This window comes from Leucoraja erinacea, chromosome 1 (genome assembly GCF_028641065.1).
Source record: "Leucoraja erinacea ecotype New England chromosome 1, Leri_hhj_1, whole genome shotgun sequence".
Classification (NCBI taxonomy): Eukaryota; Metazoa; Chordata; class Chondrichthyes; order Rajiformes; family Rajidae; genus Leucoraja; species Leucoraja erinaceus.
This window is the reverse complement of record NC_073377.1, coordinates 95,129,180-95,145,885: the sequence shown is the minus strand read 5'-3', so window position 1 is coordinate 95,145,885 and position 16,706 is coordinate 95,129,180. Positions and strand designations below refer to the sequence as shown.

The following is a 16,706-nucleotide window of genomic DNA, read 5'->3' as shown; positions in this document are numbered from 1 at the left end:
ATGACCTCCAGGTTCAAGAACAGCTTCTTTCCAGCAACCATCAGACTCTTGAACACTGCAAACACCAACTTAACTTAAGCTGTCATGGTTGCACTAGGGACTTCAGGCTTTTGTATTGCACTAATAATTGGGGCTATTTTTAGTTTATTGAACATTTTTAGGTTTCTTCTTTTATCTATGAGTACTGTGCTTTCCAACCTGTTATGCTACTGTAAGTAGAATATCATTGTTCCATGTTCAGAATATATGACAATTAAACACTCTTGATTCAATTATAAAATGTACTGTTAATGTGACACTGAGCAAGGTTGTAAATAAAATGGTAATTGAATCTGTTATTCACTAGATTATCCGCTTCACAGAAACGTTTAAAACTTGTTGGTGCAGAAAGTGGCACAAAGTCATCTTTCTGATGTTTAGAACAGTAAGGTCTCTTTACTCAGGCGCCATTGCCACCTAACATAAACAAACCTTACAAAGTAGTTGTTAGTACAACTAATATGTAAACATTCCAATCACAAATATGAGCATCACTCATCGTGAAAACCAAAATCAACCTTTGATTATATTTATTTTGAAAAAGGAAATCTGTAAACCACAAATAGTTATGTTATAGCAAAGTTATTATTTAATAAACAGTTAATTAAGTGGAAAAGAGGACATTCTCAAAGTAATACAGTCCATACTTTGGGAAGAGTTTATTTTCTTGAATAACAACGTTTGTGATAGTGCAGATCCAATCTGTAGTTGTCTTCTGACTTCGGCAAACAATTCCCAAACAATCTGGATTGGCTTCCTTCGATAAAGGGTCACAATGAAGTTCTGCAGTTTCTCAATTAAACCAGACTTTATAGCGAACTGAATTCAATAAAGAGCAACCAAATTCACTGAACAAATCTGAATTGCTGTATTCATAGATAACCCCTATGAATGGATCCAGGATTATCGAAGAAAATATTGCAACGTGCAATGCAGAAACAATGAAAATTAACTTCCTATTCTGCAAAAAAAAAAGACAGACTTCAAATAACCTCAATTGCAAAATAAGTTCTGGAAATATGAGATTCGATCTTTTAAATATGGAGGGGAGGGTTGCAACTGAATTATGATGGTGGCTGCAATTCCATACATATGGTTCAGGATGCTACTGTGACATCTGAGCTTCCATTGCCTGTGCCGTCCACTCAGGGGCAGCCTGGCTGATCTTCTCCAGGAGATTGTTTACTTGGAAACAAAGGGACTGGATCTGTTTGTCCCATGTGGGCAAAGCTTCACGAGCTGGAAGAGTAAGATAAATATATCAGTCTTGCAAGTATTCCAATAACAGAAATAAATAACCAATGTGGCACCCCGATCACTCCGTCTACTCCCCTCTCTCATCAGACAAGTTGTACAGAAGTGTGAAAACGCACAGGTCCAGGTTCAGAAATAGTTTCCTTCCAGCTATCAAGCAACTGAACCATCCTACCAACAACTAAAGATCAGTCTTGAGCTGTTATCTACCTCATTGGAGTTCCTCCGACTATCTACGATCAGATTTTACTGGAATTTATATTGCACTAAATGTTATTATTCACGTTATTCACTTTATCGTGTATCTGTACACTGTAGCATGCTCGATCGTCTTTCCGCTGACTTGGTTAACACGCACCAAAAGCTTTTCACTATGCCTTGGTACACGTCAAGTCAAGTCAAGTTTATTCGTTATATACACATACGAGATGTGCAGTGAAATGAAAGTGGCAATGCTCGTGGACTTTGTGTAAAAAGACAAACAAACAACCAAACAAACTATAAACACACACATATTCTTTTACATGTTAAATATTGGAAGGAAATACGTTCAGTAAAGTTAGTCCATGGTGAGATAGTTTACAGTCCGAATGGCCTTTGGGAAGAAACTCTTTCTCAACCTCTCCGTTCTCACAGCATGGCAATGGAGGCGTTTGCCTGACCGTAGCAGCTGGAACAGTCCGTTGCATGGGTGGAAGGGGTCTCCCATGATTTTATTGGCTTTGGAGTTGCACCTCCTGATGTATAGTTCCTGCAGGGGGGCGAGTGAAGTTCCCATAGTGCGTTCGGCCGAACGCACTACTCTCAGCAGAGACTTCTTGGCCTGGGCAGAGCAATTCCCAAACCAGATGGTAATATTTCCGGACAAGATGCTTTCCACAGCCGCTGAGTAGAAGCACTGGAGGATCCTCGGAGACACTCTGAATTTCCTCAATTCCCCGAGGTGGTAAAGGCGCTGCCTTGCCTTACTCACGAGTGCTGCGGCATGTGATGTCCATGTCATATCCTCAGAGATGTGGACTCTCAGATATTTAAAACAGCTCACCCTATCCACAGTATCCCCATTTATCCTCAATGGTGTGTACGTCCTCGTTTGATGTGCCCTCCTAAAGTCCACGATCAGCTCCTTATGATAATAAACTAAACTCAACTCATCTGTTGGTTTAGAGTGCACGATTATAAATAGAACCAATAATCCATTGGGCCCTTTAAGCCTGCTCCATGACAGGTTCTTTCTCTCTGTGCCTCTTTCTTACACTAACCACATAGTCATTGATTCTCTTCATCTCCGAATAGCCCCCAGTCATACAATGAATGAATTAATGAATCTCTTTATTGTCTTTGCACATGGTACAACGAAATTTAAAAGTCAATCCCACGGTGCGACTCACAAGAGCAATTTTAAATATATAAGAAAAGTTAAAAATATATACATATTAAAAAAAATGACAGATAAATAACAATAGCAGCTGAGGTAGAACCATTCAGTTGAATGTGAGTGTTATTACTTATTTTGCATTGTTAAGTTCACGTATGGCTATGGGGTAGAAGCTGTCTCTGAGTCTACTTGTGCGAGTTTTGAAAGACCTGTACCGTCTGCCAGAGGGCAGCAAGTGGAACAGGTTGTGTCCAGGGTGGGAAGGGTCCTTCAGGATGTTGGCTGCCCTACCAAGGCAGCGAGAGCTGAAGATGTCCTTCAGGGAAGGCAGTGGGCAGCCAGTGATTTTTTGTGCGGTGTTGATGACCCTTTGAAGGGCTCTCCTGTCTGCTGCAGAGCAGCTGGCATACCATGTGGTTATACAGTACGCCAGCACACTCTCGATGGAGCAGCGGTAGAAGGACACCAGCAGCTTCTCCTCCAGGTTGTTTTTCCTGAGGATCCTCAGAAAGTAGAGTAGCTGCTGGGCCTTCTTGACTGCTGTGGTGTTTGTAGTCCAGGAGAGATCCTCCGTAATTTGTGTGCCCAGGAATCTGAAGTCTGAGACCCTTTCCACACAATCCCCATTGATGAATAGGGGTTTGGGGGCTGCACTGTTCTTACGGAAGTCTATGATAATTTCCTTTGTTTTTGTGGTGTTTAGGATGAGGTTGTTGTCTGAACACCACGCTGCCAGTCTTTGGACTTCCTCCCTGTAGGCTGTCTCATCTCCTCCTGAGATACGTCCAACCACAGTCGTGTCGTCCGCAAACTTGACGATGGTGTTGGTGGAGTGGGCAGGGGCACAATCGCGGGTGTAGAGGGCGTAGAGGAGGGGGCTCAACACACAGCCCTGTGGGGAGCCAGTGCTGAGTGTGATGGGGTGGAGAGGTGATGGCCCAATCTGACAGTCTGGGGGCTGTTAGACAGAAAGTCCTTGATCCAGAGGCAGATGGGTTGGGAGAGTCCTAAATCCATGAGTTTGGTGACCAGGCTGCTGGGGATGATGGTATTGAAGGCGGAGCTAAAGTCAATGAAAAGCATCCTCACATAGCTCCCCTGGTGTTCGAGGTGGATCAGTGCAGTGTGAGTCAGTGCAGTGTGCAGTGCAGTGGGTCAGTGCAATATCTTTTAAATGTTGTTATTGCGCCTACCTCAACTACCTCCTCTGGCAGCTTGCTCCATACACCCACCACCCTCAGTGTAAAAAAAGTTGCTCCTCAGGTTCTCATTGAATCATTCCCCCCTTACTTAAAGCTATGTCCTTTAATTCTTGATTCCCCTTTCAATCACTCTCAAATATATTCAGTGACTCATGTTGCAGTTGTATAAGACGTTGGTGAGAACGCATTTAGAATAATGTGTTCAGTTCTGGACACCATGTTATAGGAAAGATATTGTCAAGCTTGAAAGGGTTCAGAGAAGATTTACAAGGATGTTGCCAGGACTAGAGGGTGTGAGCTATAGGAAGAGGTTGAGTAGGCTGGGTCTCTATTCCTTGGAGCGCAGGAGGATGAGGGGTGATCCTTATAAAGGTGCACAAAATCATGAGAGGAATATATCATATAGATGCACAGTCTCTTGCCCAGAGTAGGGGAATCAAGGACCAGAGGACATAGGTTCAAAGGGTGGTGGGTGTATGGAACACGCTGCCAGATGAAGTAGTTGAGGCTGGGACTATCCCAATGTTTAAGAAACAGTTTAAGAGACAGGTACATGGATAGGACAGGTTTGGAGGGATATGGACCAAGCGCAGGCAGGTGGGACTAGTGTAGCTGGGACACGTTTGCGGTGTGGGCAAGTTGGGCCAAAGGGTCTGTTTCCACACTATATCACTCTATGAATAAGCTTTCACTATCTTCTTGAATGGAAAATTCCTAAGATTCATCACTCAGAATGAAGAAATTTCTTTCCATCTTCGTCCTGCATGGGCAATCTCCAATTTTTAGATTGTAACCTAGATACCCTGGCCAGGAGAACCATGAATCCCACATCTACAATCAAGCTTAGAAAGAATATCCAATGCTTTAGTGAGATCTCATTTTTTCTTAAACTCAAAGAGTGTATACTTACCCTGCTTTTCCCCATATGATAAACTTTCCCAGTGCCATGAATCAATCTGGTGACCCTTTATTGGATTCCCTCTATTGGCAATATATCCTTCCTTAGGCAGGATGACCGCAGACTTGTACACAATATTCTAAGTGCAGTTACATCAGCATTCGATATAATTGAAGCAAGATGTCTTCATTCTTGCAATCAAATATCCTTGCAGTTAAGGCCTACATGTCACCTTTCTACATGCTTGTTAATTTTTAGTGATTTGTGCAGAAAGGCATCCAGATTGCTATTGTCACCAACACCTTTCAGCTTCTCACCATTTAAAACATATTTGACTACATGATTATGCCAATGAAACATTTCTGAGTCCCAAAGTGATGTATTAGTTTACTGAACTGTCACAAGATCTCACTTCTTCATTGCACAGAATTATAAAAACATGAACTGTAGAAAGACTTAACATATTCAGTTTGTAGGCACACACTTACTTTCAAAGTGAACAATTCCATCAATTTGATCAATAAATCCATTCATTCGCCCTTCAGTGATCATCTGCGATGCAATTTTCTCTGCCTAGTGGAGAAAGTACAAAAGCAATTAAATCATCTTTTCAACATTCACAGATAGAGGAAAAACATTACAAATCAACACCTGAGAAGAAGTTGGCATGCCAAGTAAATAACTAATTAACACTTTGGAATACCCAAGTGCCAGAGAAGAAATATAACATTTTCACATTTAATCATCTATAATTAAACAAATATGATAGAGAATTTTGTGCATTTTGTCACTTGCTTTGTACTTGGCAAAGTTCACAAATGGTCGACCTAGAGAAAACTAAGATTCCCTGGTGAATTTCATTCCTAAAAATTAATTGCTCCTCCTCATCTTGTTAGCAGAAGCCCAGATGTTTAAATAATGAAATAAAAATGCCTAACACTCTGTGTTAAGAAGCAAGTTGGGCTGAAGGGCCTGTTCCCATGTGGTATGACTCGATGTGTGCAAAGGTGTTATATTGTTAGATACTGATAAATATAATAATTATAATGAAGCAAGTCTCCCACTATAGACAATTTCAGATGTTATGCAATCAATGATAAATAGGAGTCAATAGTCAAACAGCAATGAAACAGGCATTTTGGCCCAACTTGCCCAAGCCAGCCAAGATGCCCCATCTACCCTGCCCACCTGCCCAAGTGTGGTGCTACTCTGCTAGCTGTGTGTCCCCTGTTGCAGGTTCAAATAAGACTGAGCTGCTGAGAAGAAGCCCTAGAGAGCCGGCACCTCTACTGAGGCTAAGACTGAGTGGCCAGAGCCTCTTCTTGCCTACATACTATGGGGGACTGCACCCACACAGAGGCAAAGACTGAGCCGCCAGGATAAACCTGAGACTGCCAGCACCTTCTCGAGGGGCAAAGGTGAACTACAGGGAGAAACCTGAGATCATCACACCTCCTCCTTCAATACCAGGACTGAGCTGTTGGGATAAGCCTGAGAGTGCCACTGCCTATGTGCCTTGACAGCGAGGGACTTGCCTCCATGCAACCCTGGACTTCCTTACTACTGTAAATAAAATATATCCGGTGAGTTCACTACACAGCAAGTGGTGATGTGTTCATTGCTGAATCTGGTGTTAACCCCAACTCCACAACCTCCAAACTTCTATCTATGTACCTGTCTAAATGTCCTGCCTCAACCACATCCTCTGGCAGCCTGTTCTATAAACCCACCACCCTCTGTGTGAAAGATAACTTCTATACTCTGATGAACGAACATGCACCAAAAGTCTTCTTGATCATCGCGGAGCCCGCGATTCCTTTGCCAGGGATCGACCTCTGAGCTCCACTGCGGACTTTAATATCGTGGAGCCCATGGTCTCTGGTCAGAGACCGACTTCGGGAACTCCAAGCCGCAGGAGCTTCGACCGCCCCGACGAGGGGGCTTCGACCGCTGGCTGCCAAAGCTTCGATCACCCCGATCAACTGCCCCAACCGCGGGAGAAAAATGAGGGAAGATTAGACTTTATTGCCTTCCATCACGGTGAGGAATGTGGGGAATCCACTGTGGTGGATGGTACACGTGACAATAAAAGACCTTTGAAACCTTTGACCTGCACCTTTTCACTTCCAGCCAACTTCAGACAAAATAAGGGATGCATAAAAGATAATACATTAAATGAATGCGATAACATGAGCCCATCTTTTATGCTCAACAACTGCTGTTTCACATTCAGAGAAATCTGGTTGAGTTAAAATCCCTGGTTTAACTACATATCGCCCTGCGTTGGCCTAAAATCATATGGAACACTTTCTGTTGGATGACCTGAAACGTCACCCATTCCTGTTCTCCAGAGATGCTGCCTGTCCCGCTGACTTACTCCAGTGTTTTGTGTCAAACTAGCTCTTTCGTCTTACTGACATTGAGATTGTTTCAGTGCTGAAAATAGTAATGTCAATTTTGTTAATTACAAGCTGATTAATCAAAAAATTAATGCTAGGCAAATATCAGAAAACATTTCATATGAAGTAAGTTTCTGTCAAAAGTAATGATGATGCCAGGTGTCCTTGTACTAAAACCCTAACTAATATAAATATCTGCCTTTCGCACAAACATTAACATTTGGAAGCCATATTCCAATTCTTTATGTGTCTTTTTTTTATGTCAATGTGTAAAATGGAAAGCAAGAGCTCTTGGATCATGATGTTGGGGACGAACAGCAAATTACCACAACTCTGACACCACTGAGTACTCTGGGACTTCTCTATGGTGACTCTGGCAGCAGAAGTATCCTATCACAATGGCAGTGGTTTATCCCTGTACACTTTGTATCTGGTTCAAATATTGTTCATACAGCATGCTGATGCAAAATGAAGTTAGCATGAATACCACCGTATGCTTTTACTGATAGAAACATAGAAAATAGGTGCAGGAGTAGGCCATTCGGCACTTCGAGTCATTCAATATGATCATGGCTGATAATCCAACTCAGTATCCCGTACCTGCCTTCTCTCCATACCCCCTGATCCCTCTAGCCACAAGGGCCACATCTAACTCCCTCTTAAATATAGCCAATGAACTGGCCTCAACTACCTTCTGTGGCAGAGAGTTCCAGAGATTCACCACTCTCTGCGTGAAAAATGTTCTTCTCATCTCGGTTCTAAAGGATTTCCCCTCTATCCTTAAGCTGTGACCCCTTGTCCTGGACTTCCCCAACATCGGGAACAATCTTCCTGCATCTAGCCTGTCCAATCCCTTAAGAATTTTGTAAGTTTCTATAAGACCCCCCCCCAATATTCTAAATTCTAGCGAGTACAATCCGAGTCTATCCAGTCTTTCTTCATAAGAAAGTCCTGACATCCCAGGAATCAGTCTGGTGAACCTTCTCTGCACTCCCTCTATGGCAATAATTTCCTTCCTCAGATTTGGAGACCAAAACTGTACACAATACTCCAGGTGTGGTCTCACCAAGACCCTGTACAACTGCAGCAGAACCTCCCTGCTCCTATACTCAAATCCTTTTGCTATGAAATGCGCTATGGGCTGATATGTGCTACATGTGATTAACATTAAAGCATCCCAGGGGAAAGATCCATTTCAACTCCAGTAATTAGAGTTGTCATGTAAAGTCGCATAAAACAGTGTGCATTCAATCCATCCGATGAAGGAAGCACCAAGTGAAAGTGAACCTGCATGTTCTCTGACTGCTCCAGGCAAAGGAAACTGAAATTTAATGTTATTTCATGAAGTGCAGTTCCTGCCCTGATCTTGGCTGTGGAAGTGGCAGACTTCTGTGAGTTCACTGAGGATGCTGGTGAATTCAGGTATCAGAGTTGCTCCCCAAACATTTAAGTTAGAACCAGCTTCTTGCTGAAATCCTTGCTTCTTCATCAGCTTGTCATTGTCTGTGTGCATGGTGCTCATTCATCCACGAATGTCATCTTACACAGGAATGCCTACCAATGCACTCGGGTCAGGGAGAAACCAGTATGCCCAGAATTCCTGAGGACATCAAAATGGCTCTCAGAAAATGTCACATCCACACATGAAGGCTTTTGCAACTTGAAAATAAAAAACACAGCCAAGTAGACTCGATGGGCCGAATGGCCTAATTCTACTCCTATAACTTGTAAATCAGAAAAAACATATCAGGAACTAACCTGTAATTAGTCTGATCTGGAAAACCTTCACAGCCATCAAAATCCTTTCATATTCCTGCTTACCATCCTATTGCTAACTCACAATTAACAAATAAATATGGTCATAATATTGCATTTGTTATAAAAATATAGCACAAACCAGCAGCGGAGCAAAATACTCTCAAAAATTCATTTTAGATAACACATGGTTTATTAAGTATGAAATTACTAAAAGCCGATTGATTTTGTCAGAATAGTACAGTATAATTCCCTTATGCCTAATTGCAATATGCCCGGAAAAGTCAGGTACAAGCTCCAGACTATAGTTCCCCAACCTATGTCATACTAACATTTCATTTCCTTCATCACTTTATAGGATTCAACCAACCCTAAAGATGCAGATTGACGAAAACATCAATTTTGGAGTAATGCATATTTCTGTTTTTTGGCCCGCAGACTGATCTATATGGATTATCCCATGAAGAAGAGGCCTTGTGATGTATCGTATTATCTTATTTACTGAGGTGCAGCACACAACGTGTTTGCAATAAAAGTGGAAACTTTGCCGCACTTTCAGTCAGCAGACCTCGAGTTTGTTACCAGCTTCTACCATTGATATCAGTCACATTGATCTATGTCTAATCACTTTCATTTCTAAGATAATGTCGGCAAATGTAATAAAAACATAATCAGAATTATCTAGAAGGATATTAGTAAGTATCTCAAAGCTTATAATGACACTAAGATAACAAAATAAAAGGTTAACATTGTGAACATGGCTCTGGAGATGGAAGGGGAAATAAACAACAGATGCAGGTTAAATTAGACAATTATAAATGTGGATCCAGTGAAATACAGCAGATATGATAAATTGAAAGATATGGACAAAATCAAGAATGATATCTTGACTCATGATAAACAAAATTCCTGATTTCGGGCATGAGGTAAATATTAGGTAGAAACAAGGTACTGCAGATGCTGCTTTACAAAAAAAGACACAGTGCTTGAATAACTCAGTGGGTCAGGCAGCATGACTGGAGAACATGGACAGGTGACGTTGTGGGTCGGGACCCTTCAGACTGATTGTGAGGAGGGGACGGGTGGGAGAGAGTTGGAAGAGAGGAGGCGAAGGACAAATCCTGGCAAGTGATCAATGGATACGGGCGAGAGGTGTGTTTGATAGATAGATAGTTGGGCAAAAGCCAGAGATGAAAAGACAGAAAATGTGAGACAAAAAAAATTGAAGCAGTGAATTATGAAGCTAGAGGAAGGAATGAAGATGTGTGGGGAGAAATTGGCAGATGTCCTGGTGGGTCACAGGCGAGAAAGTGTGGGGGGGAAAGGAGGGTTGTAGTTACCTAAAATCGGAAATTCAATGTTCATTGGGTTGGAAGCTACTCAAATGGAATAGGAGGTGCCGTTCTTCCTCTTTGCGTGTGGTCTCATTCTAGCAGTGACAATGGATGGCAAATGAGATCCAGTAGGCCTTGGTGGACCAAGCACATGTTTTCAGTGAAGTGGTCACCAACATACAGGAAATCACATGGGGATCACTGGATGCAGTAGGCAAGGTTAGAGGAGGTGCATGTGATCCTGTGTTTCACCTGGAAGGACCGCTGGGGACCCTGGATGGAGGTGCTGGAGAAGTTATCGGGACGTGAATCATCTCCTGTGTTTGCAGAGGACAATGCCTGGGGATGGGGTTGTTTGGGTGGGAAAGGATGAGGGAAGATGATGTGTTGAACGCAGAGGCGAGTAGGGTGAAAGGTGAGGACCCAGGGATCTCTATCGTTCTGGGGGGAAGAGGAGCGAGAGCAGAACTACAGGACACAGGAAACGCAGGTGAGGGGTCTGTCTATGACAGCACGAAGGAACCACGTTTACTAAAGAGGACATCTCCAAGGTTCCGGATTGGAAAACCTCAACTTGGGAGCAGGTGCAGCGGACACAGGGAAATTGCAGCGGCGATAGTGAATTCATCCCTTTCTGTCCCCAGACCCCATAACTGCTCCTCCTGATGGATCACCTCTTTCACCATACCTCCGACCTCCTGCTGATGCAGAACTGTCAGGCCTCACTCAGCAGAGGACTTATGTACATACCCCTACGCCCACCTCAATGAGTTCTGATCCTGCCGTGATGTTCAGCTCTCCTGTTGCCTCCACCTCCAGGCCTTTATCTGTTGTTGTTTTCGCTGCCCAGTGATAACCCTTTCTCACGTTCCCATCATTCCTCCTTGTCATGGACTACCTCTGCCGGCCTTCTACCCTTTTTGGACCTATTTATTTCCAACTGCTGGCGTGACATCAACGGTCTTGACTTTTCTACTTCCCTTACCCACTCCAAATTCACCCCTCTGAGCATACAGCCCTTCAATCACACAGCAACAATCCCGACAATGTCAATAAGGGAGGTGCCATTGTAGTCAGGGAGGCTGACCTCTACCATACTGACAGCTCTCAGACACCTCCTCATACCTACCCCTTGACCATGACCTTACAGACCCTCATCTCCCAGACTGCTGCTGATCACATCACCACAAGCAATCTCCCCTCCACAGCCTCCAAACTCAACGTTCCCGCAGACCCATAGTCTCCGCCTCCTTCTGCCCCACCGAGCTCAACTCCAAATACCTTGATTCCATCCTATGCCCTTCTCCAATCTTTGCCGAACTATATCCGAGACATCTCACACGCTAACTTTCAATTTCTAGCTTCCCCCCTGCTGTCATAGATGGATCCCTCACTCTAGTCTCCTCTATATCCTATAGTTCTGCTTTCGCTCCCCATCCCCACAAACAGAACAAGGATAGAGTTCCCCTGGTCTTCACCTTATACCTCACCAGCCTCTGCATCCAACACACCATCCACCGACATTTCTGTCACCTCCAACATCATCCCACCACTGGTTACATCCCACCATCCCTACTCCTTCCACCTTTAACTGAGACTGCTCTCTCTGCAATTCCTTGGTTCACCCATCCATTCCCACCAAAATCACCCCCTCCCCAGATACTTTCCCCTATAACCACATGAGATGTAAGACATGTCCCTATACCTCTTCCCTCGCCTCTATCCAGGGACCCCAGCAGTCCATCCAGGTGAGACAGAGATTCACATGCACGCCCTTTAACTTCATCTACTGCATAAAGTCCCGATGTGACCTATTTTACTTCGGCGAGACCAAGCGTAGACAGAAGTTATGGTGAGAAAGCAGGAGAATGGAGTTAGGAGGGAGGGATACATCAGCCATGACTGAATGGTGGGAGTAGACTTGATGGGCCAAATGGCCTAATTATACTCATAGTCACATATACAGTGTGGAAACAGGCCCTTCGTCCCAACTCGCCCACACCGGCCAACAATGTCCCTGCTACATTAGTCCCACTTGCCTGCGTTTTGTCCATATCCCTCCAAACCTGTACTATACATTTTCCTGTCTAACTGTTTCTTAAACGATGGAATAGTTCCAGCCTCAACTACCTCCTCTGGCAGCTTGTTCCATACACCCACCACCATTTGTGTGAAAAAGTTACCCCTTGGATTCCTATTAAATCTTTTCCCCTTCACCTTGAACCTATGTCTTCTGGTCCTCAATTCCCCAACTCTGGGCAAAAGACTGTGCATCTACCCAATCTATCCCTCTCATGATTTTGTGCACCTTTATAAGGATCACCCCTCATCCTCCTGCGCTCCAAGCAATAGAGATCCAGCCTACTCAACCTCGCCCAATAGCTCACAGCCTATAGTCCTGGCAACATCCTTGTAAATCTTTTCTGAACCCTTTCAAGCTTGACAATATCTTACCTATAACATGGTGCCCAGAACTGAGCACAATATTCCACAGTGCCCTCCATAATGTTTGGGACAAGGACCCATCATTTATTTATTTGCTTCTGTATTACACAATTTTAGATTTGTAATAGAAAAAAATCATATGCGGTTAAAGTGCACATTGTCAGATTTCAATAAAGGCCATTTTTATACATTTTGGTTTCACCATGTAGAAATTACAGCTGTGTTTATACATTGTCCCCCCATTTCAGGGCACCATAATGTTTGGGACACACGGCTTCGCAGGTGTTTGTAATTGCTCAGGTGTGTTTAATTGCCTCCTTCATGCAGGTATAAATGAGCATTCAGCACCTCGTCTTTCCATCACCTTTGGAACCTTTTATTACTGTTTATTAACATGAGGACCAAATTTGTACCAATGAAAGTAAAACAAGCCATTGTGAGTCTGAGAAACAAGAATAAAACTGTTAGAGACACCAGCCAAACCTTCGGCTTACCAAAATCAATTGTTTGGAACATCATTAAGAAGAAAGAGAGCACTGGTGAGCTTACTAATCACACAGGGACTGGCAGGCCAAGGAAGACACCCACAACTGCTGACAGAAGAATTCTCTCTATAATAAAGAAAAATCCCCAAACACCTGTCTGACAGATCAGTAACACTCTTCAGGAGTCAGGTGTGGATTTGTTAATGACCACTGTCTGCAGAAGACTTCATGAACAGAAATACAAGAGGCTACACTGCAAGATACAAACCACTGGTTAGCCGTAAAAATAGGATGGCCAGGTTACGGTTTGCCAAGTACTTAAAAGAGCAGTTTTGGAAAAAGGTCTTGTGGACAGATGAGACGAAGATTAACTTATATCAGAGTGATGGCAACAGCAAATTATGGAGGAGAGATGGAATTCCCCAACATCCAAAGCATACTACCACATCTATGAAACACGGTGGTGGGGGTGTTATGGGCTGGGCATGTATGGCTGCTGAAAGTACTGGCTCACTTATCTTCATTGATGATACAACAGCTGATGGTAGTAGCATAATGAATTCTGAAGTGTATAGACACAACCTATCTGCTCAAGTTCAAACAAATGCCTCAAAACTCATTGCCCGCGGTTCATTCTACAGCAAGACAATGATCCCAAACATACTGCTAAAGCACCAAAGGAGTTTTTCAAAGCTAAAAAATGGTCAGTTCTTGAGTAGCCAAGTCTATCACCGGATCTGAACCCAATTTAGCCTGCCTTTTATATGCTGAAGAGAAAACTGAAGGGGACTAGCCCCCAAAACAAGCATAAGCTAAAGATGGCTGCAATACAGGCCTGGCAGAACATCACCAGAGAAGACACCCAGCAACTGGTGATGTTCATGAATTGCAGACTTCAAGCAGTCATTGCATGCAAAGGATATGCAACAAAATACTAAACATGACTAGTTTCATTTACATGACATTGCTGTGTTCCAAACATTATGGTGCCCTGAAATGTGTGTGTGTGGGGGGGTCTATGTATAAGTATATACACTTCTGTAATTTCTACATGGTGAAACCAAAATGTATAAAAATGGCATTGATTAAAACCTAACAATGTGCGTTTTAACCAAATGTAATTTTTTTTTCTGTTCCAAATCTTAAATTGTGAAGTACAGAGGCAAATAAATAAATGATGGGTCTTTGTCCCAAACATTATGGAGGGCACAGGAAATGCGGTTTCACCAACGTCTTATACAACTGCAGATGACCTCTCAACTTCTATACTCAATACTGACTGATGAAGGCCAAAGTGCCAAAAGCCTTTTTGACCACCTTATCCACCTGCGACTGGACCTTCAAGGAACCATGCACCTGTACTCCTAGATCCGTCTGCTCTACAACACTACCCAGAGACCCACCATTTACTGTGTAGGTCCTGCCTTTGTTCAACGTCCCAAAATGCAACACCACACACTTTTCGGTATCAAAGTCCATCAAAATTTTCCTCCGCCCACCTGACCAATCGATCCAGATCTTGCTGCAATCTTTCATAACCATCTTTACTATCTGCATAACCACTCACTTTTGTATCATCAGCAAACTGGTTAATTGTGTTCTTTATGTTCTCATCCAAATCATTGATGTAGATGACAAACAGTAACGGGCCCAGCACTGAACCCTGAGGCACGCCACTAGTCACAGGCCTCCAGTCCGAGAAGCAACCTTCCACCATCACCCTCTGCTTCCTTCCATAGAGCCAATTTGCTATCCATTCAGCTATCTCTTGGATCCCATACGATCTAACCTTGCAGAGCAACCTACCATGCGGAACCTTGTCGAATGCTTTAATGAAATCCATGTATACTACATCTACAGCTTTGCCCTCATTAACCTTTTTGGTGATGTTTTCAAAAAAATCAATCAGATTTGTGAGACACAACCTTTCATTTACAAAACCATGCTGACTATCGCAAATCAGCCCTTGCCCATCCAAATGCCTGTATATCCTATCCCTCAGAATACTCTCCAATAACTTACTAACTACAGATGTTAAGCTCACCGGCCTAAAGTTCCCAGCATATTCCCTGCAGTCCTTCTTGAAAAGAAGCACAACATTTGCCACCCACCAGTAAATTAAAGGACGACTTGTAAATTTCAACCAGGGCTGCTGCAATTTCCACTCTAGTTTCCCGCAATGTCCTCGAATATATCTGATCAGGCCCTGCAGATTTGTCTACCTTCAAACACGACAGTACCTTCAATACTCATTCGGCGATAACCCTGACTGCTCTCAAAACACTTCCAGTGACTGCTCCAATTTCCTCCATCCTACTGCCTTTCTCCTTGGTAAATAACCAATAACAATTACAGCACGGAAACGGGCCATCTCGGCCCTTCTAGTCCATGCCGAACACTTATTCTCCCCTAGTCCCATCTACCTGCACAGACCATAACCCTCCATTCCTTTCCCGTCCATATAACTATCCAATTTATTTTTAAATGATAAAATCGAACCTGCCTCCACCACTTCCACTGGAAGCTCATTCCACACCGCTACCACTCTCTGAGTAAAGAAGTTCCCCCTCATATTACCCCTAAACTTCTGTCCCTTAATTCTGAAGTCATGTCCTCTTGTTTGAATCTTTCCTACTCTCAGTAGGAAAAGCTTATCCACGTCAACTCTGTCTATCCCTCTCATCATTTTAAAGACCTCTATCAAGTCCCCCCTTAACCTTCTGCGCTCCAAAGAATAAAGACCTAACTTGTTCAACCTTTCTCTGTAACTTAGTTGCTGAACCCCAGGCAACATTCTAGTAAATCTACTCTGTACTCTCTCTATTTTGTTGACATCCTTCCTATAATTAGGCGACCAAAATTGTACACCATACTCCAGAATTGGCCTCACCAATGCCTTGTACAATTTTAACATTACATCCCAACTTCTATACTCAATGCTCTGATTTATAAAGGCCAGCACACCAAAAGCTTTCTTTACCACCCTGTCTACATGAGATTCCACCTTCAGGGAACTGTGCACAGTTATTCCTAGATCCCTCTGTTCAACTGCATTCCTCCATTCACTACCATTTACCATGTACTTCCTATTTTGATTTGTCCTGCCAAGATGTAGCACCTCACACTTATCAGCATTAAACTCCATATGTCTGAATCTCTCTGTAGACTTTGAAAATCTACTTCATTATCCACACCACCTATCTTACTATCATCTGCATTCTTACTAATCCAATTTACCACACCATCATCCAGATCATTGATGTACATGACAAACAACAAAGCACCCAACACAGATCCCTGTGGCACCCCACTAGTCACTGGCCTCCAACCTGACAAACAGCCATCCACCATTTCTCTCTGGCATCTCCCATTAAGCCACTTTTGAATCCATCTTGTTACTCCACCATTAATACCCAACAATTGAACCTTCTTAACCAACATTCCATGAGGAACCTTCTCAAAAGCCTTACTGAAGTCCATATATACAACATCCACTGCTTTAGCCTCATCAATTTCC

General features: G+C 43.1%; 1 protein-coding gene across 2 annotated transcripts in view; it reads right to left on the bottom strand.

The window, feature by feature from the left end:
* Positions 1 to 674: 674 nt before the first annotated feature.
* The window catches only part of cops4 (COP9 constitutive photomorphogenic homolog subunit 4 (Arabidopsis)), a 54,971-nt gene continuing 38,939 nt past the window's right edge, over positions 675 to 16,706 (bottom strand). For both annotated transcript variants that reach the window (XM_055639484.1, XM_055639492.1), the window contains exons 9-10: positions 5,260 to 5,344; positions 675 to 1,278 (exon numbers count right to left, since the gene is read on the bottom strand). In XM_055639484.1, the coding sequence (XP_055495459.1) occupies positions 1,145 to 1,278; positions 5,260 to 5,344 (219 nt within the window). In that variant the 3' untranslated portion in view covers positions 675 to 1,144. The remainder of the gene's footprint in view (positions 1,279 to 5,259; positions 5,345 to 16,706) is intronic.